Source organism: Saccoglossus kowalevskii, chromosome 10 (assembly GCF_978046115.1).
Source record: "Saccoglossus kowalevskii chromosome 10, keSacKowa6.1, whole genome shotgun sequence".
In the NCBI taxonomy this organism is placed as follows: Eukaryota; Metazoa; Hemichordata; class Enteropneusta; family Harrimaniidae; genus Saccoglossus; species Saccoglossus kowalevskii.
Genome location: NC_140650.1, coordinates 36,286,976 through 36,313,099, shown reverse-complemented (window position 1 = coordinate 36,313,099; position 26,124 = coordinate 36,286,976). Strand labels below are relative to the sequence as shown.

Below are 26,124 nucleotides of genomic sequence, written 5' to 3'. Positions count from 1 at the left end.
CATATTAATCAGTAACAACTTTGTATAGCTTGTATACATTGGCAACACAGCATTACATATTAATCAGTAACAACTTTGTATAGCTTGTATACATTGATACCAGCATTACATATTAATCAGTAACAACTTTGTATAGCTTGTATACATTGACAACACAGCATTACATATTAATCAGTAACAACTTTGTATAGCTTGTATACATTGACAACACAGCATTACATATTAATCAGTAACAACTTTGTATAGCTTGTATACATTGACAACACAGCATTACATATTAATCAGTAACAACTTTGTATAGCTTGTATACATTGATACCAGCATTACATATTAATCAGTAACAACTTTGTATAGCTTGTATACATTGACAACACAGCATTACATATTAATCAGTAACAACTTTGTAGCTTGTATACATTGACAACACAGCATTACATATTAATCAGTAACAACTTTGTATAGCTTGTATACATTGATACCAGCATTACATATTAATCAGTAACAACTTTGTATAGCTTGTATACATTGATACCAGCATTACATATTAATCAGTAACAACTTTGTATAGCTTGTATACATTGACAACACAGCATTACATATTAATCAGTAACAACTTTGTAGCTTGTATACATTGATACCAGCATTACATATTAATCAGTAACAACTTTGTATAGCTTGTATACATTGACAACACAGCATTACATATTAATCAGTAACAACTTTGTATAGCTTGTATACATTGATAACACAGCATTACATATTAATCAGTAACAACTTTGTATAGCTTGTATACATTGATACCAGCATTACATATTAATCATTAACAACTTTGCATAGCTTGTATACATTGATACCAGCATTACATATTAATCAGTAACAACTTTGTATAGCTTGTATACATTGACAACACAGCATTACATATTAATCAGTAACAACTTTGTATAGCTTGTATACATTGATACCAGCATTACATATTAATCAGTAACAACTTTGTATAGCTTGTATACATTGATACCAGCATTACATATTAATCAGTAACAACTTTGTATAGCTTGTATACATTGACAACACAGCATTACATATTAATCAGTAACAACTTTGTATAGCTTGTATACATTGATAACACAGCATTACATATTAATCAGTAACAACTTTGTATAGCTTGTATACATTGATACCAGCATTACATATTAATCAGTAACAACTTTGTATAGCTTGTATACATTGATAACACAGCATTACATATTAATCAGTAACAACTTTGTATAGCTTGTATACATTGACAACACAGCATTACATATTAATCAGTAACAACTTTGTATAGCTTGTATACATTGACAACACAGCATTACATATTAATCAGTAACAACTTTGTATAGCTTGTATACATTGATACCAGCATTACATATTAATCAGTAACAACTTTGTATAGCTTGTATACATTGATAACACAGCATTACATATTAATCAGTAACAACTTTGTATAGCTTGTATACATTGACAACACAGCATTACATATTAATCAGTAACAACTTTGTATAGCTTGTATACATTGATACCAGCATTACATATTAATCAGTATAACAACTTTGTATAGCTTGTATACATTGACAACACAGCATTACATATTAATCAGTATAACAACTTTGTATAGCTTGTATACATTGACAACACAGCATTACATATTAATCAGTAACAACTTTGTATAGCTTGTATACATTTGAGTGTTTCACCTTTCACAAAATGTGCAGCCAATTAGAAATTACATCCACATGGTCTAAAATTTACAACTCAAAAATGACATGATAAATGATGATTAAAACCGAATTGTGTGAAATTTATTCATTGGTACAGTGTATTGTTGTTGCCTTTACTGTCCAGTACTTAATCCTTGGGTTCTACATTGACAACAAACTTAATGCCATAAGCAATACTGTAACAGTACATTTGATTACAGTAAATGACAATTGATCTTGATATCACTTATACATCTGTCACCGTAATGCCATAAGTTACAGCATGCCATAATTTTGCGATATTTTACGGGGTATTTTTATCCAACCATATAACGAAATGCGAATTCCAAATATGCAATGATTAAGTGTGTAAGCGTCCTCTAATAATAAAAACAAACATGGCTGCTATCAGGGTTTGACCGGACTCCACATGAAGAAGTTCCCTGATTCTGTTCTAAACTTTTTGGATTTCAGCATTCCCATGATGTATCCTCGGAAGGAAAAGATGTATAATAATAAGGTTATTATGAGAATACCTCAAAGTACATGTATGCACTCAGACAGTACGCTGCACATCGACCTCTGCTGTGAGTCTGTCAATAATCCAGCTGTACTGTCTTCATGTATAATTTGAGGTATTCTCGTAATAACCTCATATTATATTTCATCTTTAGTTAGTATAATGGTAAACAGTCAATATCCAAATTTTATAAATTTCATTGGATTGGCAATATGAATTTTGATGGTTTGTCAATAATTTGTAGGTTACAGTGAAAAAAAATATTGGAAATAAATGAATTATAAATATAATGCCAACACAACATTCATCACTCTCATAATCACTCTCCTTCTCTTGTGAAACAGCTTGTAAATGTAATGCTTTGATGACCATTTATGCATTTTGATACATGTATATATTAGGTTTGTCCTATGCCCTACTATCGGCATCACTTGAAATATTTGTAACATGTTAGAATAGACATTAGGTAGAGAACACATCTATGCCACATGTACATCATCTTTGCCAGCAAAGGTTTGTTTATCCGGCCATCAATAATGCTATAATGTGGTGTCTGCTACAAATATGCACTTTTACAGAATCAAGTAATAATCTGCAACAGTAGTTTTTGTTCAGTACTAGGCCACAAAACAAAGACAATCCTGGCAGTGGAAAAAAGCTGCAAAAAAATGCAACGGTGATTCTTTGTCATCAGCAACTCAACTTACATTTTGTTTCTGACCAGTTGTCACATGTTATGTTAACTCTGAATGGCACATGCCTTAGAAATGTCTCAGAAATCTCTGCATTTCACAGAGATCAAACACATATAGGGAAGAGTATGTTTACATCAAGCTCAGGACAGTTTGTGAAAGCATTCATTCTCACTGGCATTCACAAATTTTCCAGTAAAACATTGATATGACTGTTTATCAGCAACAATAGGGATATTAAAACCCAGTGAATAAAATGCATATACAGCATTAAATTGTTTTGATACAGACCTCAAGTGCTTCAACTATATATTCCATGTAAAAAGTTATACTTTAACATAAATACACATACATAAGACTAGGTCATTTAGTTGCAAATATTCATTATCAGTGGGTTGAACCTGTGTTCTGTTTATACGTTGCAGTGGCTTAACTTAAGGTAGAGGGCATTAATGTTTTAACCATGAAACTTTGATCCCATGTGTCACAACATGGAACCCCGAGTTGAGACCAGATTTAGCTGTTCTAATATGCTTTTCAACAGTGGGTTAAAATTAACTTTGAGTTGAATCCCATGTTTTGCTACAATAAAGTGGCAACATTTATACCTGAATTAAAACGTGCAATATTGATTGGACTAAACAGATCAGTGTACATTGTGGAGTACATTCAACTAGACGGTGGGGTTTCAACTCACAACATCCCTTGTCATTTGAATGGACAGGGAAAACAACTCCTCAGAATTGTTTGTAAATGAGAATTCTCTCTCATAAAGTACAGGGATCTGTCTTTAACAATTACTTTGAAAACACTACTGAGCATATGCATAAAATGGAAGAATATTATCACACTAGGAACTAAGTCTGAATAATATTAGGATTCATATCAATAACAATATACAACTTTTAGGTATAATTTTTGGTATAATTGTTAGATGATGATGCCAATTGTTTGTTATTTCTAATGAATCCATAATACTGAAAGTATGAAATACTTAATCTTCCAATTGGTAAGTTAAAAAATATTAGAAGCAGAGCAACAATAATTTGTTAGTTTAAAGCTTGTTATCACATAAATTAAGCTACAATTACGCGATCACCATCACCTCAAACTAAATACAGTTGAAATGGTTTTAGTGTTACTTACGTTTACGAGCTGGAGTTAGGTAGGAATAATGAAAATAAACATGACATGAGCATTAGATTAATACCATGAAATATGACAATGTAGTTAGATGAAATGAATGACAAGTAAATAAATATGATTAAATGATAATTATTATAAAAGAACTACACTATCATGCTAGTATCAGAATTGATTTCACTGAGCCTTTGTGTTATTAAATCAATAAACACTGTTACACAGTGTTTATGACATAATTTTAGGATGATGGCATGCAAATAATTGACAAATTAATATTTGGTCAACCAAAAATTTTATTTTCCAGATATCTAGGTTTTGTTTTTTATCAAATGTGTATAATGTAGCATGAACCTGCTAACATTTCACACTGTGTTTGTTTCTACCATAAATGTCATATTGCCTTAGGAATTAGTGATCTCACGTAATGTGTACCGAACATCAGCAAATATTTAATAAATTAAAATAATCAATGTTGAAATGCTGCATTTGTTGAATTCATATTTGATGCCACTGTGATGCTTAAACCTTCGTTTGTCCTGTATTTATAATAATGGATATCACAGTGAAGAGAAAATGCTCTATTTTTGTGTAAACTGCTAAAAGCAACACATTTTAGTGAATCAGGGAATATTGCAAAATTTTGTAGCAGTGTAAATTACACTTGGCATGTAAACAGCATGTAAACAATGGGTTCGTGTTGTCATCAAGCATGTAAACAATGGGTTCGTGTTGTCATCAAGCATGTAAACAATGGGTTCGTGTTGTCATCAAGCATGTAAACAATGGGTTCGTGTTGTCATCAAGCATGTAAACAGTAGATTTGTGTTGACATCAAGCATGTAAACAGTGTGTTTGTATCATCAAGCATGTGAACAGTGCGTTTGTGTCATCAAGCATGTAAACAATGGGTTCGTGTTGTCATCAAGCATGTAAACAATGGGTTCGTGTTGTCATCAAGCATGTAAACAATGGGTTCGTGTTGTCATCAAGCATGTAAACAATGGGTTCGTGTTGTCATCAAGCATGTAAACAGTAGATTTGTGTTGACATCAAGCATGTAAACAGTGTGTTTGTATCATCAAGCATGTGAACAGTGCGTTTGTGTCATCAAGCATGTAAACAATGGGTTCGTGTTGTCATCAAGCATGTAAACAATGGGTTCGTGTTGCCATCAAGCATGTAAACAATGGGTTCGTGTTGTCATCAAGCATGTAAACAGTAGATTTGTGTTGTCATCAAGCATGTAAACAGTAGATTTGTGTTGTCATCAAGCATGTAAACAGTGTGTTTGTATCATCAAGCATGTGAACAGTGCGTTTGTGTCATCAAGCATGTAAACAATGGGTTCGTGTTGTCATCAAGCATGTAAACAGTAGCTTTGTGTTGTCATCAAGCATGTAAACAGTAGATTTGTGTTGTCATCAAGCATGTAAACAGTGTGTTTGCATCATCATCAAGCAAGTAAACTGTGATCGTGTTGTCATCAAGCATGTAAACAATGCATTCGTATCATAATCAACATGTAAACAGTGCATTTGCGTCATCAAGCATGTAAACAGTGTGTTTGTCTTGTCATCAAGCATGTAAACAGCGCATTTGTGTTGTCATCAAGCATGTAAACAGTGCGTTTGTGTTGACATCAAGCATGTAAACAGTGCGTTTGTGTCATCAAGCATGTAAACAGTGCGTTTGTGTTGACATCAAGCATGTAAACAGCACATTTGTGTTGTCATCAAGCATGTAAACAGTGTGTTCGTGTCATCAAGCATGTAAACAGCACATTTGTGTTGTCATCAAGCATGTAAACAGTGTGTTCGTGTCATCAAGCATGTAAACAGCACATTTGTGTTGTCATCAAGCATGTAAACAGCGCATTTGTGTTGTCATCAAGCATGTAAACAGTGCGTTTGTGTTGACATCAAGCATGTAAACAGTGTGTTCATGTCATCAAGCATGTAAACAGCGCATTTGTGTTGTCATTAAGCATCTAAACAGTGTGTTCGTGTCATCAAGCATGTAAACAGCGCATTTGTGTTGTCATCAATCATCTAAACAGTGTGTTTGTGTCATCAAGCATGTAAACAGTGCGATCGTGCAAACAAACCATGAATTATGCACATTGTATAAATCGCAATGGGACCCACATTAACATGACATGATGAGATGACCACCATCCTTATAACCTTATGAGTCATTGATACATATCAACCACACAATGCAATACAGCAACAATGTACATTAAATAGTAATAGACTGCATACATAACACAAGCATTAATAATAGACTGCATACATAACACAACCATTAATAATAGACTGCATACATAACACAACCATTAATAATAGACTGCATACATAACACAACCATTAATAATAGACTGTATACATAACACAACCATTAATAATAGACTGCATACATAACACAACCATTAATAATAGACTGTACATAACACAACCATTAATAATAGACTGCATACATAACACAACCATTAATAATAGACTGCATACATAACACAACCATTAATAATAGACTGTATACATAACACAACCATTAATAATAGACTGCATACATAACACAACCATTAATAATAGACTGCATACATAACACAAGCATTAATAATAGACTGCATACATAACACAAGCATTAATAATAGACTGCATACATAACACAACCATTAGTAATAGACTGCATACATAACACAACCATTAATAATAGACTGTATACATAACACAACCATTAATAATAGACTGCATACATAACACAACCATTAATAATAGACTGCATACATAACACAAGCATTAATAATAGACTGCATACATAACACAAGCATTAATAATAGACTGCATACATAACACAAGCATTAATAATAGACTGCATACATAACACAACCATTAATAATAGACTGTACATAACACAACCATTAATAATAGACTGCATACATAACACAACCATTAATAATTGACTGTATACATAACACAACCATTAATAATAGACTGCATACATAACACAAGCATTAATAATAGACTGCATACATAACACAAGCATTAATAATAGACTGCATACATAACACAAGCATTAATAATAGACTGCATACATAACACAAGCATTAATAATAGACTGCTGCATACATAACACAACCATAAATAATAGACTGCATACATAACACAACCATTAATAATAGACTGTATACATAACACAACCATTAATAATAGACTGCATACATAACACAACCATTAATAATAGACTGCATACATAACACAAGCATTAATAATAGACTGCATACATAACACAACCATTAATAATAGACTGCATACATAACACAACCATTAATAATAGACTGCATACATAACACAACCATTAATAATAGACTGTACATAACACAACCATTAATAATAGACTGCATACATAACACAACCATTAATAATTGACTGTATACATAACACAACCATTAATAATAGACTGCATACATAACACAACCATTAATAATAGACTGCATACATAACACAAGCATTAATAATAGACTGCATACATAACACAAGCATTAATAATAGACTGCATACATAACACAAGCTTTAATAATAGACTGCATACATAACACAAGCATTAATAATAGACTGCTGCATACATAACACAACCATAAATAATAGACTGCATACATAACACAACCATTAATAATAGACTGCATACATAACACAACCATTAATAATAGACTGTATACATAACACAACCATTAATAATAGACTGCATACATAACACAACCATTAATAATAGACTGCATACATAACACAACCATTAATAATAGACTGCATACATAACACAAGCATTAATAATAGACTGCATACATAACACAAGCATTAATAATAGACTGCATACATAACACAAGCATTAATAATAGACTGCTGCATACATAACACAACCATTAATAATAGACTGTACATAACACAACCATTAATAATAGACTGCATACATAACACAACCATTAATAATAGACTGCATACATAACACAACCATTAATAATAGACTGCATACTAAACACAACCATAAGAATATGTATCAATACATTTCTACATTTAGATAGATTTATTCATCTAGTGTTATCTTTATAAACAGTTTAGATTATTCTAGTTTATTCATATTTCCCTATTAACTGAGGAAATTACCCTATTATTTCACTGTTAAGATCGTTTTCATGTGTTCGTACATTAAGAGTTACCCCCTATGAGCAATGGAATCGACCTCAAACATGCTAATTATTATGCAAGTGTTACCCATAATTCCTACTCTCGATGGATATGGCGGTCATCAATGGAGTCCACATTTGAATTTAGTTCATAGTTTTTCAAGTTATTCACCTATTTGCCCCTCATCAAGGACACTCACAGTTTTAATACAGAAGTTTGTACTACTGATGTAATTACTGGTTGAAATGTTCAGCGTTCTACCCATGAATAAAGAAGTCATTACGACTTTCTTTTGAACTCGATCATTTGAGTCTGCTGTATGTTCTGTGGAGATTTATTAAATGTGGCGATTTATTCGAACCGAATTCCCACAGCCACAAACACAAGCATTAATAATAGACTGTATACATAACACAACCATTATTAGTAGACTGCATACATAACACAACCATTAATAATAGACTGCATACATAACACAACCATTGATAATAGACTGCATACATAACACAACCATAAATAATAGACTGCATACATAACACAACCATTAATAATAGACTGCATACATAACACAACCATGCTGTATTTACCTTCTCTGTTCATTTGAACAGCTTTAATGTAATGTTTGCGCTGTAACTCTCTGGTTTCATCACGCCAATTTTTCAGTAATTCATTGTCTCTGTAATATTAGAAGCATGTATCAATTTCATGTACCTCTCAATGCAATCAAAGAAATCAATCAATTGTAATAACATGATAGAACATGTGCTGAATGCTTACATGGATGAATGTATGTATTATTATGTGTGACACGATATCAAGTTAAAACATTCTACACTGTTGGGGAGGGGGTGGTGAAGCATAGAGAATGCACAGTCTATTAATGCTAATGTCCATTACTGGCAGTGACGACTGGTCCATCTGTCCATCTGGTTAATAACAAACAAATTGCAATTGATGAAATCACAAAATAACCAATCTATGAGTTAGTCTTTGGTGTTTTTCCAGTAATATAAAATATTGTACTGTATGAGTGTATAAATGAAAAATGCGTACAATTTCAATTTTAGGATTGTTTCTAAACAGCAGCCTGTTGGCTAAGATAGCTACGCTGTTAGCAATGCACATTTCAATTAAAGAACAGAAGATATCATTAGAAAATGAACAATATGTATAGTATCAAATCAACAGGACTTGCTGTTTTCAACAAGAATTCAAAAATATCACTTTTCGCCAAAAATAATCATCAAAATTAAATAATTGAACATATCATCATGAAATAAACAAATCTGAGAGAGGTCCACATGTAGTACCTATATATGTGATATCAAAGCAATTGGACTTGCGGTTTTCAACAAGAAGTTGAAAATATCACTTTTTACCATCAAAATTAGAGAATTGAAGATATCATCATGATATGAACAAATCTAAGAAAGGTCCACCCAAGGTACATGTACATATACACCAAGTATCAAAGCATTCAGGCTTATAGTTTTCAGGAAGAAGTCGAAAAAGTAAAACACTAACACGGACGACAGAGACGGACAATCACTCATATGATAAGCTCTGCTAGACAAAGGCGACAGCGGAACTAAAAACAATTTAGACAATTGTTTGTTATGAAAATTTGACTCTAATTTTGACCTTGATGCTGATTGGTAGAATATTATTGAGCCTGTCAATCATTGCATCATGCACTGTTACCCAGTCTGGTTACAATCAGCACAAGTGTCACAAAGAGTGCATCTACAAAGGACACAAGTCTCTTGTTTGTTTATTTCGTACTAATCATCACATTATAATGAAACTTGGTACATGGATGATCTAGGAAGATGCACATACCCCGGTACCTTATTATTTTTACATCAAAATCTGTGTGCATTAATTACCTGATTTGCATAATTAGTTTAGTTTTCAGCTTTTCCATCGATATGTCAAGTACTTATTTTTCTTCAATAAATCTTGGTATATAAATACATGTAACAATTTAATATAATCTAATGTTTTGAGTTTATATACATCTATAATAATTACCTAATTTGCATAATAATTAGCCAAGTATAAACATTTTCACTCATTTCTCATGTACTATTCAACTGATTTCAATGAAACTTGGTACATGGATGCCTTGCGATAATGCACTGATCTGTTTAGTTTTGGGTTGAGCTCCAGTGCATATTACCTAATTTGCTTATTATTTAACCAATTTTATACCTTTTCAATTTTCTCTCAAGAACCAATGAATTTCAATGAATCTTAATACACAGATGCTTCAGGATAATGTGCAGATTTGTTTTTTTGAAATCCATGCATATTAATGACTTAATTTGAATATTAATTAGCAAAATTTGAGTATCTTCACCTGTTTCTCAAGTACCATAACATATTTTAATGAAACATGGGTAGCCACAAAGATGCTCTAGGATAATGCGTAAACCTGATTAGTTTTGGGTTGAGATCAATGTTATACCGTACTCGACCGCGTTAGCGCCCACCCCCCACTTTTGCGCAATTGTTATATTTGGGGTCACATTCGGCAAAGCACCCACCCCTTCAAAATGCAACTAATTTAAAAGTTGGTCTTGCGTAACGAATCTTGGTAATCGTTTTTATATGATACAGCGTGGACATCGATCGCTGTGAACATGTTGTGAATGCGTAGAACATGGTAACCATGCGTAAACTACGCTTCGACGATGACCTGTTAATACAAGTAAAATGCAATAAATATTTCATGCCATATTCAGTTTACCTCTCAAAAATGGCTAGTTACTAGTTTTTTTGGAAAACCATGTCGTTTATTCGCTGAAATCAATTCCAACAGATCGTACTTCGACATCGATTATTCACTTTCGCATTGCGTTACCGGAAAGTCTTCGGGAATTTCCGAAGAATTGCGTCAGTACAACACAGCATTCTGATTAGTTAATAACCAACTTTGACCCATTAGGTCAGACGACGCTGCTGTAGGTCAAATCTGCAATTGTATTATGGCGGAAAGTGATTTTCATCGAGAGTTTGCGTACGATCCAACAACTTCGTCAGTGGAAATAATATGACAATTTTGACTTTGAATGTGTTCCAACAGACTCAAATGTTTTTAATTCCGTAAATTATGGTGGTACGTAATTAATATTGTAATAAAATGTGCATATTTTTTGTGGTCATTTCTGTTTCTTCATTGTGAAAATCAATGACGACGCAAATTAATTTAGTAATTTGATTTTCCCTCAAAGACGTAATCTGTCACTTGATGAATCACAATTTTCATTTGCACTCTTTTTCGAGGGGGTGCTCGGGTAAGCGCCGACCCCTACAAAATCGTGATTTTCTGAGTTGAGGCCCCTGGGCGCTAACGCGGTCGAGTACGGTATGGCTAATGTTTCAGATGACTATATATGGTCATGTCATAAATACAGTATTCCTTATTTGTACTTCATGCCTCTAATAACTTCACAGAACACAAGAGTTCTTTCTAAGCTTTCTTTGATTAAGATTAAAATGGCCACTATTCGGCCATCTTGAATTAGATTATCAAACAAATTAATGTGCATATGTTTGACATCATGTATGATATATGATGTATATATCAAATTTGAACATCATTGGTCAAGGCATGTTAGAGATATGGATAAGGAACAGTCTTCATTAAAACAAAAAGGGTAGCCAGCTGCTCATTTTAATCTAATCTGAATAACCAGATGACGAACAGCAAGGTTCCATAATTTTTGCACAAAATCCATTTATACACGACCAAGATCTGGTTACAGTATGGCAGAAATGCTACAATTCAACAATCTTGAATCTGATGGTCAAAGTACATGTGCATATGTGCGACAACATGTGTGATGTATATAAAGTTTGAACATGATCAATCAAGGCATGTCAAAGATACAGCTCTGGAACCATAATCATTAAAAATGACCACCAGTCATCCATTGATTAAAATGCACTTAATAGTGGATGTAGAAGTTTTAAAGTAATGTCTTAATTGTGATAAGCTTGTACTGTATCAATGTGTGCAAGAGAGAGTATAGAGTAGTTCTTCTATTAGTTAGACTACCCAATTTTTTCTAAAACAATGCTTTATTTTTTCCTCTCAGCAATTCAATGCACACAATTTATCGACCTTGATTTTCTTCTTATTGTCAAGAAATTTAGCCTCACTGAATTTGTTTCAATTTTTCCCCTTTATGTTTGGAATGACCTCCAATAAAATCTGTAATTCTACAGCCATCAAAAATGTAACCATATGTACTCTATTACATGTAGAAGTGCATATCAAAACAGCAGCACGCTGACACATGTACATGGATGGCCAGTCATGTCAGTCAGTCATGTCAGTCAGTCATGCCAACCATTCATTTATATTCTATAACTTACTTTCTTCGCTGTAATATAAGTAACTGTTTTTCTTTCAATTCTCTTAACTGTGCCAGTCTTCTTTCTTCAATTATTCTCGATTCGATTGGATCAATCATCGGTGGTGATGGAGCTCTCTGTAGCTGCTTCTTTTTATTCCTCCTATAAATTGAAATTAGTCAAAAAAAAAGAGTAAGTAACGCATGTACAGGAACAACTTTTTCCCAACAAATATTTTAGATAAAATAGGCATAATGAATATAATATATTCACTCAATAAGAATCAATTACACTAAAGCCTGTGGTGTGATTACTGGTAAATTGTAAGTATCTTTTTCACCATTTTCTTTCTTTTTATTTGTATGTATTTACTATTTTAATTAGTTGACTCACAAGAGATTGTTGATGTTAATGGTTTAGACAAGATAGTAAAACACAGTTTTACAAGGTTGTACTTCTTAATGAAGATACATTGTACATATTATGTGTGAGTTGATATGTACACTCTATTTACAGTCCCAGTTAAATTTTTGAAAGTTCTCTTTGTGCTCGTCATATTAAAGTGGATGGGTTGTCGCAAGCGTGTCCTTGAAACTTGAGTTCCAAGTGGCGTATACAACAGATTGTTTATTTACATCAAAACACGTGTTCCGTGTAGTAGTAATATGGCCAAAAATAAAAACAGCCGTTATTGGGCCATCTTTGATTTGATTATGAAACACACTGATATGTATGATGTATGTGCCAAATATGAATGAAAGTGGTACATAAATTGTGGAAATATAGTAGTAAGGCCAAAAAGTCAGATGGCTGTCAATCGGCCATCCTTGACCAGATTTTGAAACAAATTGTCATGGACATGCATCCTAACATGTATAAAGTACATGTATGTGCCAAATTTGAATGAAAACTGACAGAGCACGTTCAAGATACCGCATAAAAAAAAAAACCAAGATGCCTGCCAGTCGACCATCTTTGATCCAATTGCGAAATAAATCGTCATGGACATGTATCCTAACATGTATAATCTATGTACCAAGTTTGAATGACAACTGACAAACATGTTCAAAATACAACATTTTCAAAAAACAAGATGGCTGCCAGTCGGTCATTTTGAATCGAATTGCTAAACCACTGCATGTGCATATGTCCCACATAAGGTACTAGGCACATGCAAAGAATGAACGGAATCGGTCCACAGGATTCTGAAATATGACTCTGGACAGACTGACGCAGGGACAGACGGACAGACAGACTCAGGAACTCATGGACGGTCGGGACTTGTATCCTAACATGTATGATCTATGTACTAAATTTGAATGAAAACTGACAAAGCATGTCCAAAATACAACATTTTCAAAAAACAAGATGGCTGCCAGTCAGCCATCTTTGATCCAATTGTGAAATAAATCGTCATGGACATGTATCCTAACATGTATAATCTATGTACCAAGTTTGAATGAAAACTGACAAAGCATGTCCAAAATACAACATTTTCAAAAAACAAGATGGCTGCCAGTCGGCCATTTTGAATCGAATCGCTCAGCCACTGCATGTGCATATGTCCCACATAAAGTACTAGGCACATGCAAAGAATGAACGGAATCGATCCAAAGGATTCTGAGATATGACTCTGGACGGACACCCGGACGGACACCCGGACGGACACCCGGACGCACAGATGGACGGAGACCGAATTATAAGTCCCAGTTTTCCGACTTCGTCCGAACAGGGACTAAAAAGTCTACATAATGAAATTTGCTGAAACGATGTTGAAATTAAACTTGAAAATATGGACACACTGCGACACAGATTAAAAAAAAAGAATTCTTGGGCCATGAGCATTACCATATTAAAATAATTTAATGTAAATCTGTTAATAAGTATAGGATTAGTCTTTTCAATAGAGTAAACAATTTGTGTTTGTTTTCATTCACAATCACCACTGTTACTACATGTACGTTCACATTATGGAATCTCGGGACATGCAGAAATTTTTAATCCTTCGGATTTGGGTTTGTGCAGAGCATTCAGGCAACAAATGTTGGTACTTGCCAAGTTACGGTCAGAATAGACACTCAAGATAGAGTTTTTTTCTGCATGTGGCAACTCAGTCCCAATCGTTTATACTTGCCATGTGCCGAGATCTCTAACGTGAACGCCACTTGTATTTGAGTATACACTGCTCATTATCGCAAGAAAGCAGCTCGAGGATATATATGATTGTTAAAAGTGGTGAGCACAATTCCATCTTTGTCTATATCATACAATAATGAACAGTTTATTGATTTAAATAAATTTGCATGTATACTCACAATCTTTATTTATTTGTAGAATATTAAATGATATCAATAATACCTCACAACACTCGAAATATGTAGACATTCAGATTCTATAACCTGCCATACAATTGGATACTTTATCAGACTTAACATAAACAATGTCAAATGTTACATATACATGTCAAATGTTACATAAACATGTCAAATGTTACATCAACTCCATTACTTATACTGACTTGTATTTTAATTTCTATAAACTGATGGCAACCAAATAAAATCAAATATTATAATCTATGGAACAAGGAACAAAGATTTTCAATTTAAAAAAAAAAAGATTGTCATAATATTCCAGCATGAAGTAATATTTTCACATTAAATTTTTAACAAAATCACACTATATAATCATTTGTTATGTTATGGCCGAATAGCTTAATTTAAATTTCTGAATTGGCATTTCTAATTTTTTATTGGGGTCTTGGGAATACTATAAAAAATATTTGATAGTCTGCATAGCGTGAAATAAAATAGATGTTTTTTTAGTGGTTTTTAAAGGCTGGCAATTGTTTTGGCATCACATTTTATTGTGTGTTGATTCACAAAGATTCACTTCTGTTCCCATTTACTGTAGGCCACAGTAATTCCAAACAAAGCTGAATCTTTATGATTCCTTATTTGTTCCCCATAAAGCATTGCAAATTCAGACCATGAGATAATAGTCCAAAGATCCCAATAAAGCTCAATAAATGTTCTAAGAGTGCAACTTAAAGGTATTTGATGTGACTAATGACCATACTGTCACTTCTAATAACGAGCATGAAAATGACAACTACTTTTTGTTTTCTGAATAGATGTTTCCATAGCAACAGTTGCATTGATGTACTTGCCCCGTTTTACATACCAAAATCAGCTTGAAAAATAAATGTAATGTAATTGGGTATCAGTTTCTTCTCAGTATAATGCTGCTTTTTGAGAAAAATTATGAATACACACAATTGTAATGGATTTACATTAAACCATATTGTCATTAAAAATCTATCAAAATATTTTCCGGATTAAATATATGATTAAAGACACACGCTGTCATTATGCCATATTATTTGTTCGTATTATAAATTCAAGCTGTATTCTTTACATAGAAAACAATAATTATTGTAAAAATAATAATAATTTGATTTTCACTCAAAGATTGAAAAAAAATCAAATTTTTCAGACCTTTTATATATTGCTAAGCCTTGTAACAAGACACAGGATTACTCAAAGGCAGGGGGGGGGGGGGTTACAGATCTATTTAGTAGTTTGATATGCTAATACCGGTAGTATGTTTTCTGAGATGTGAACTCCATGTGTGAATCTATCCTCAATCATCAAACAGAATGGAAATAAAAAATAATGTTCTCTAGTACCCGGTAGTTAAAGTGCCTGTGAAATGGCTGCTATTTTCACGCCTAAAATTATCCATTGATATATAAATATTATTAATTTTTATGTTTCTAAGCATGAATTATTTTTTTTAAGTGAAAAAATGAGTTTTAAACTCAGTGTACGGCAACTTTATTTTTGTGTATTTTAAAACGAGGCTCCTCATTAGCTTCTCATTTGCATACAGAAATTCCCCTTGTGACGGCAGAAGGGGAAGTCGCATGGCAGCTTGCATTGCCGATACGTGTACATAAGGCAAATTTCTTGTACAGTTTTCTCATCTTTGACTAAATTGTCACTTATGTACTTGTTCGTTGAGGAAGAATGGACCATAATGAACACATAGTATCAATTTTTGTTGCATGGGGTTGAGTTAGATGCGAAATATGTCTGTTCTGGTGTAGCTGGTCACCGTGATCGTCACCGACACAGGCGCACGTTTGTACACTGTCGCTGGACAAAATAGGATTTGACGTCGGAATTATCTCGTTATTTAGCAGGTTACTAGGCACGTCACTACACTGTTTTATTTCATCGATCGTCTGAGTAAAACTTTCAAACTTAAAATAAAAGAGAACATATTTTGACATTCTAAACATTAGACTATAGTGATCACTATAAAATAATTAAACGCCGAACGACAAATCACAGTTACTAAATAAATGACAGCCGCGTGGAAATAAATTGACATTTTGTTGAAATAGGTGAACGCGTCGGGTCACGACAAGGGCAAGTGCGTTAAAAGCAGCGTTTAATTGGATAACAAAAATAATCAAGATCGACACACATACATATTAAAACTTTATTTGGTGGAAACACATTGACCAAGCCCGGATTCTTATTTCATAAATTATCACGCAGATCAAGCTGCAAGCATGGAGGTAAAAAAAGAACAGAGGTGTGAATTCGACATTCAACACAAATCACCAAACAATTCAGAAACTTTTAACCTTCGAAAATGAAAACAATTAGCAGTGTGTAAGGGCTGTGTAATTTCCTGTTTGTCCGACGCTTCGTTTTCGTGTCACTGTCAAAATTATTGCTACCATTTACTTAACTAAATGGTTTCTATAAAACGATAATCAGGATCGCAAAATAGTCAACTCATTTGAAACACTTGCCGGACGTCTCTCTCTCTTCTGAAATCCGCCTCGGTGATCATGGGCTGGTCCGGAATCTATTTCTTTCAAAAGTGTTGCGCCAGGTTTACGTTGTCGGCGTTTCTCTTTAAATCTAGTTTTGGTTTTTTTCATGGACGAGGACAGTTTTTCCAAAAAAAAAAAAGAATCTGAGGTTAAGTGGCTTTCGTCCACTGATGTTGCACCTTCGGATCGATTAGAAACCTGTGAATACATACACTACGACTACTAGTATACGTTTCACTGAAACTTCCCACAACACAACATCTAAAAACTCTCTCTCAAAAAAAATAAAATAGACCGAAAAATGTATATCGTATAAAAGTATACTGAATGACCAGTGTTATTACGGCTCAGGGGTATGACTTTCTCTCACATTTTGTCATTTGGTGGCACACTTTCGGCGAGAGTCGGAAATCCGGAAACAGTCAACTGTTTCGGGATAGGTGGGCGTGGCTAAAACACGAGAAATATCCCAAATTTACTTGGATACGAGTAATCATTTTCAGCAAAAAAATCAATAACTGCCCATTTCAGTGGGAAACAGATCTAAAATGAAATTACAGAAATACCAGTTTAATTAGATGCTAACTTTAAAGAGCCATGACAGTTGGCATGGTAAAATGTAAAAGTACAAGTGACATAAAGTATTGACAGTAAGAACACATAATGTTGAACCTCTTAAGGTCAAAAGAGCACTCAAGGTGAATCAACTAAGTAAATGAGTCATGCATCATACAAAATCCAAGTGATAAAACTGCTTCACCAGCAAATCTGAATAGCCCTTGCACACAATTTCATACTGTCATGTGACTACAAAAAACACGTCTTGTTTGGTGACAATAATATGCAAGGTATAATTAATAATACCGGTAACTGTTTGAATATGATCAATCTGAATGTTTTTGCTATACACCGATAGTTTTACACATTCACCAAATTATTCCATATGTGGATCTCTCACTGATTCTACTTCATGGCAATGCACAGAGTCCACTTATTCACTGTACAACCACTATTGTACACTATTTTTAATTGTGAATTGATTTATAAATTTAACATTGCTAATAGAACAATTAACTAATATTTTCAAAATGTTTTTAATGAGTTGTTTTATAATGTTGGCTCCAAAAAATAAATTATTTTTTAAATCCCAGGCGATAACTGAAAACAAACTATATTCAAAGCTCAGAACAAAAAATACTGCACATGATGATATCATGGGCAACTCTTCAGATATCTTTTATTTAAACATAAAAGTCTCTCGCAAGTTGTTAAATTATTTTGACCCATCATAAACTATTCAATTGTTTAAATAAGTTCACTGTTATTCATTATACAACATTCATGTGACCGAATACATTCAGCAATCTATATTTAGTAGTTATTTAAAATTGTGTGTTCTTTAATTCTATTAGAATAAACAGTACAAACTCATTACAGTCATGATTCACCATAATACTGTAATGAGTACAGCATGGCCACCAAAGCAACTGCCTACATGCCCCACCTGAATACCTATAGATACTTTTAACAAGCAGCCTCTTAGCTGAGATAGCTCTGCTGTTAGCAATGCATATTTCAATTGAAGAACTGAAGATATTATTAGGGAATGAAAAAATCTGAAAGAGGTCTACTTGAGGTACCTACATGTATACCATAAAAGCAATCGGATTTAACAAGTTTTTAACAAGAAGTCAAAAATATAATTTTTTACCAAAAATATTCATCAAAATTAGTGAATTGAAGATATCACAAAATTAACAAATCTGCGAGAGGTCTACCAGTAGTACCTATATGTATAATATCAAAGCAATCGAACTTGCGGTTTTTAACAAGAAGTCGAAAATATCACAAATATTCATTAAAATTAGAAAATTGAAGATATTATAACGAAGTAAACAAATCTGAGAGAGATTTGCCCAAGGTACATATATCAAGTATCAAAGCAATAACAATTGTAGTTTTCAAGAAGAAGACAAATAAAAAGGTTGACACAGATGACGACGAACAATCACCCATATGATAAGCTCCACTTGACAAAGTCCCCAGCGGAGCTAAAAACAGTCAAAATTCCTTCACAATGTCAATGTGTCTGGTAAAAGAAATCTTCTTAGAAATGTATGCCTTGAAATTGAGTTATACAGTACATGCACTTCTAATAGAGCAAATATGCACGACCAGTCCCATAAATCAGAGAACACACAATAATTCTGATATCACAACTAGTCCCATAAATCAGGGAACACAAAATAATTCTGATATCACAACCAGTCCCATAGATAATGGAACACAAAATAATTCTGGTATCACACCCAGTCCTATAAATCAGAGAACACAAAATAATTCTGATATCACAACCAGTCCCATAGATCAGGGAACACAAAATAATTCTGATATCACAACCAGTCCCATAGATCAGGGAACACAAAATAATTCTGATATCACAACCAGTCCTATAAATCAGAGAACACAAAATAATTCTGATATCACAACCAGTCCCATAGATCAGGGAACACAAAATAATTCTGATATCACAACCAGTCCCATAGATCAGGGAATACAAAATAATTCTGATATCACAACCAGTCCCATAAATCAGGGAACACAAAATAATTCTGATATCACAACCAGTCCCATAAATCAGAGAACACACAATAATTCTGATATCACAACCAGTCCCATAAATCAGGGAACACAAAATAATTCTGATATCACAACCAGTCCCATAAATCAGAGAACACACAATAATTCTGATATCACAGCCAGTCCCATAAATCAGGGAACACAAAATAATTCTGATATCACAACCAGTCCCATAAATCAGAGAACACACAATAATTCTGATATCACAGCCAGTCCCATAAATCAGGGAACACAAAATAATTCTGATATCACAACCAGTCCCATAAATCAGAGAACACAAAATAATTCTGATATCACAACCAGTCCCATAAATCAGAGAACACAAAATAATTCTGATATCACAACCAGTCCCATAAATCAGAGAACACAAAATAATTCTGATATCACAACCAGTCCCATAAATCAGGGAACACAAAATAATTCTGATATCACAACCAGTCCCATAAATCAGGGAACACACAATAATTCTGATATCACAACCAGTCCCATAATCAGAGAACACAAAATAATTCTGATATCACAACCAGTCCCATAAATCAGAGAACACACAATAATTCTGATATCACGCCCAGTCCCATAAATCAGGGAACACAAAATAATTCTGATATCACAACCAGTCCCATAGATCAGAGAACACACAATAATTCTGATACCACAACCAGTCCCATAAATCAGAGAACACACAATAATTCTGATATCACAACCAGTCCCATAAATCAGGGAACACAAAATAATTCTGATATCACAACCAGTCCCATAAATCAAAGAACACACAATAATTCTGATACCACAACCAGTCCCATAAATCAGAGAACACACAATAATTCTGATATCACAACCAGTCCCATAAATCAGGGAACACAAAATAATTCTGATATCACAACCAGTCCCATAAATCAGGAAACACAAAATAATTCTGATATCACAACCAGTCCCATAGATCAGGGAACACAAAATAATTCTGATATCACAACTAGTCCCATAAATCAGGGAACACAAAATAATTCTGATATCACAACCAGTCCCATAGATAATGGAACACAAAATAATTCTGGTATCACACCCAGTCCTATAAATCAGAGAACACAAAATAATTCTGATATCACAACCAGTCCCATAGATCAGGGAACACAAAATAATTCTGATATCACAACCAGTCCCATAGATCAGGGAACACAAAATAATTCTGATATCACAACCAGTCCTATAAATCAGAGAACACAAAATAATTCTGATATCACAACCAGTCCCATAGATCAGGGAACACAAAATAATTCTGATATCACAACCAGTCCCATAGATCAGGGAATACAAAATAATTCTGATATCACAACCAGTCCCATAAATCAGGGAACACAAAATAATTCTGATATCACAACCAGTCCCATAAATCAGAGAACACACAATAATTCTGATATCACAACCAGTCCCATAAATCAGGGAACACAAAATAATTCTGATATCACAACCAGTCCCATAAATCAGAGAACACACAATAATTCTGATATCACAGCCAGTCCCATAAATCAGGGAACACAAAATAATTCTGATATCACAACCAGTCCCATAAATCAGAGAACACACAATAATTCTGATATCACAGCCAGTCCCATAAATCAGGGAACACAAAATAATTCTGATATCACAACCAGTCCCATAAATCAGAGAACACAAAATAATTCTGATATCACAACCAGTCCCATAAATCAGAGAACACAAAATAATTCTGATATCACAACCAGTCCCATAAATCAGAGAACACAAAATAATTCTGATATCACAACCAGTCCCATAAATCAGGGAACACAAAATAATTCTGATATCACAACCAGTCCCATAAATCAGGGAACACACAATAATTCTGATATCACAACCAGTCCCATAATCAGAGAACACAAAATAATTCTGATATCACAACCAGTCCCATAAATCAGAGAACACACAATAATTCTGATATCACGCCCAGTCCCATAAATCAGGGAACACAAAATAATTCTGATATCACAACCAGTCCCATAGATCAGAGAACACACAATAATTCTGATACCACAACCAGTCCCATAAATCAGAGAACACACAATAATTCTGATATCACAACCAGTCCCATAAATCAGGGAACACAAAATAATTCTGATATCACAACCAGTCCCATAAATCAAAGAACACACAATAATTCTGATACCACAACCAGTCCCATAAATCAGAGAACACACAATAATTCTGATATCACAACCAGTCCCATAAATCAGGGAACACAAAATAATTCTGATATCACAACCAGTCCCATAAATCAGGAAACACAAAATAATTCTGATATCACAACCAGTCCCATAGATCAGGGAACACAAAATAATTCTGATATCACAACCAGTCCCATAAATCAGGGAACACAAAATAATTCTGATATCACAACCAGTCCCATAAATCAGAGAACACACAATAATTCTGATATCACAACCAGTCCCATAAATCAGAGAACACACAATAATTCTGATATCACAACCAGTCCCATAGATCAGGGAACACAAAATAATTCTGATATCACAACGGTTGAACCAGTCCCATAATTCAGAGAACACACAATAATTCTGATATCACAACCAGTCCCATAAATCAGAGAACACACAATAATTCTGATATCACAACCAGTCCCATAGATCAGGGAACACAAAATAATTCTGATATCACAACCAGTCCCATAAATCAGGGAACACAAAATAATTCTGATATCACAACCAGTCCCATAAATCAGAGAACACACAATAATTCTGATATCACAACCAGTCCCATAGATCAGGGAACACAAAATAATTCTGATATCACAACCAGTCCCATAAATCAGGGAACACAAAATAATTCTGATATCACAACCAGTCCCATAAATCAGAGAACACACAATAATTCTGATATCACAACCAGTCCCATAGATCAGGGAACACAAAATAATTCTGATATCACAACCAGTCCCATAAATCAGGGAACACAAAATAATTCTGATATCACAACCAGTCCCATAATCAGGAAACACAAAATAATTCTGATATCACAACCAGTCCCATAGATCAGGGAACACAAAATAATTCTGATATCACAACCAGTCCCATAAATCAGGGAACACAAAATAATTCTGATATCACAACCAGTCCCATAAATCAGAGAACACACAATAATTCTGATATCACAACCAGTCCCATAGATCAGGGAACACAACATAATTCTGATATCAGATCATGAGCCTAATGTCATCAATAATGCACTGGTTGAATGTCTCTAACTGCAATAGTGCTCCAATAGTGAGGTCACATGACTATGTGTGGTCATTGGACATGTTGATCAGATCTAGTGTGCAATGTCTTTAATACAACACTGTTTGAATGTCTATCTGAAATAGTGCTCCAGATATGATGTTTATGCATATTTAATGAGGTCACATGACTATGTGTGGTCATTGAACATGTTGATCAGATCTCGTGTACAATGTCTTCAATACAACACTATTTGAATGTCTATCTGCAATAGTGCTCCAGATATGACGTTTATGCATATTTAATGAGGTCACATGACTATGTGTGGTCATTGGACATGTTGATCAGATCTAGTGTGCAATGTCTTCAATACAACACTGTGTGAATGTCTATCTGCAATAGTGCTCCAGATATGATGTTTATGCATATTTAATGAGGTCACATGACTATGTGTGGTCATTGGACATGTTGATCAGATCCAGTGTGCAATGTCTTTAATACAACACTGTTTGAATGTCTATCTGAAATAGTGCTTCTGATACGACTCTGTATGGATGAAGGACGTACAAACATTTGCTAAGCACTATATCATCCAGAGATAATAAAGATTGTTTCCAATTATACAAAATTCAGACACTGCTAGTTCACAAAGAATGAGCCAATTTACTAAATTACATGCCTTTTTTTTGGTGTTTCACGCTATTATACCACTCTTGAACATGTGACTCATTGTCCTAGTCATGTGTTTATTTCTATAACTCCACACTCAGTACTTTGTCTCATCTAAATGTAGATTTTCACACACGTTTTACATGTGCAAATTAGTAATCACCTTCTTCGGCTTTGTAAAGTTTACAAGATGCTGACCATAGGTGTTACTGTTGCAAATGATACAGTACTAACTATACACATAGAAGCCTTGGTTCAACTTACCTTTCTTTCCCAAGAATTCCTAATGCACCTGCTCTTTTGAACCTGTCATATTGTAATTGTCTGTATTCATTGTACGATATAGGTTTATGTAAACTAACAGATTGCGGTCTTGGAAATTCAATATCAGATGGATCACTAACAATTGTAGTTCTTGACTGTCCACTGAATACACGCCGCCTCCTTTTACCGCCACTCTTGGAACGGGGTTGGCTGTATTCATCAGAACTTGTTGATGAATACCTATCAATATCATTGATGCGAAGATCTTCCATTCTCAAATCTATAAGCAAGCCAAAAACAGAATCATAAGAATACAAACAACAATGCAAGATTTTATTTTGAAATTACATTGACTACATGCATAACAACAATGAACGACAAACAACGCCATATTACTGGAATCCTTCCATTACGAATACTCTAACTTCAATCATCTCCAAAACTCTGGGGTCTACCGTATGATCAAATAGACCATTGGCATGTGGTCCACCATATGACCACCACTAAGAATATAGACAATGACAATGCTACTCATGACTGTAGAGAATTCATTAATGGGTGTGTACCAATCTAAATTTGGCTGGCTGATGTCTAAAACATGTATGATACAGAGCACAGGCCTAGAGCCTTGGAGCATGTACACAGGTATTAACGGAGAGAACACACTAAGTTGTGATAATATAATGTTCTAATTACTACCGGTATAAATGTATTTTACTTTTCAATTCAAACCAACACCTGAACATATGCATTATTATTTTATAGAGATTTATGATTTGTAGCAGCATTATGCAGTCAGGGCCAATATAATGCAATGATTGTACCATATTGGATGAGAAGGGTCTATAGCAAGATAATGTGTGAGGCAAAGCCAAACATAATCACATGTACACCCTTCTCATGCAATATGACGCTGTGGGCATTCATATTTGTTGTTATAAATCAACACAATCTGAAAAGAAAAAAGACTGGCTATGACATCATATAAACCTCTGATTTGTGTAGCAGTGATTTATAACATTGAATAATATACAGCAATGACATCCTGTGATGTCCTCAACTTGCTATTAAAGTGATATCACCATGAGGTCACTCAATTTGAAACTGATTAGTACAAACACTGATGCCCATTTCAAGTTTTCTATATGCAAAAATATCACAACCTACACATACAGAGTGTCACTGATGATTGGTGTATATTGCTGTTTTTACTCATAGACATTACGGTTTTATCACAGATTAAATGGTTTAGACTGTATTATGCTATCCTAATTGTTAAACCAAGTCTGCAAACACCTGTGACCACTCTCACACACTGCATATTGCTGTCAAATGATTGTTAGAACAGTCACTATTTTCATAAAGTCTCAAATGACAGCTTACGGTTCATTAATCCATGTTTAAACCTTGCAAACAGATGCTTAGATGTGAAAATGCATTTTAGTTTTTGTATCAGTACAACATTGACATATTGGGTATATTTTGTTCATTTTGTTTTAATTTCTATTTGAAAGGACTTTGAATTCATAATTTGTGAAACAGTATTGATCAACTATAGAAATATTGTCTCATATTATTGTACATAAAAGTTTACACATATTATCAACTATACTTCCCCAGTCATATGCCTAGGGGCCTCAACATGTAAAATCTCGAAAAGTAAAGGGGTGGATTTATACCCAACCATATCTGAAAAGACAAAAATTGTTTTTAATTGTTTTTTATTTGTTTAACATTATAACATGTTCTCTCCTTGGAAAAAGATCCAAGGACAATTTTCATTCACTTTGTGTTCGATTAGGAGGCATATTACATGTACCGTAAAATCT

At 33.8% G+C, this 26,124-nt stretch overlaps 1 protein-coding gene across 3 annotated transcripts in view; it reads right to left on the bottom strand.

Annotated features, from left to right (window-relative positions):
* Window positions 1–26,124, bottom strand: part of LOC100373253 (uncharacterized) — a 47,110-nt gene that overhangs the window by 13,788 nt on the left and 7,198 nt on the right. For all 3 annotated transcript variants that reach the window (XM_085504571.1, XM_085504569.1, XM_085504570.1), the window contains exons 5-7: window positions 24,296–24,575; window positions 12,653–12,793; window positions 8,860–8,948 (exon numbers count right to left, since the gene is read on the bottom strand). In XM_085504571.1, coding sequence (XP_085360697.1) covers window positions 8,860–8,948; window positions 12,653–12,793; window positions 24,296–24,575 — 510 coding nt within the window. The remainder of the gene's footprint in view (window positions 1–8,859; window positions 8,949–12,652; window positions 12,794–24,295; window positions 24,576–26,124) is intronic.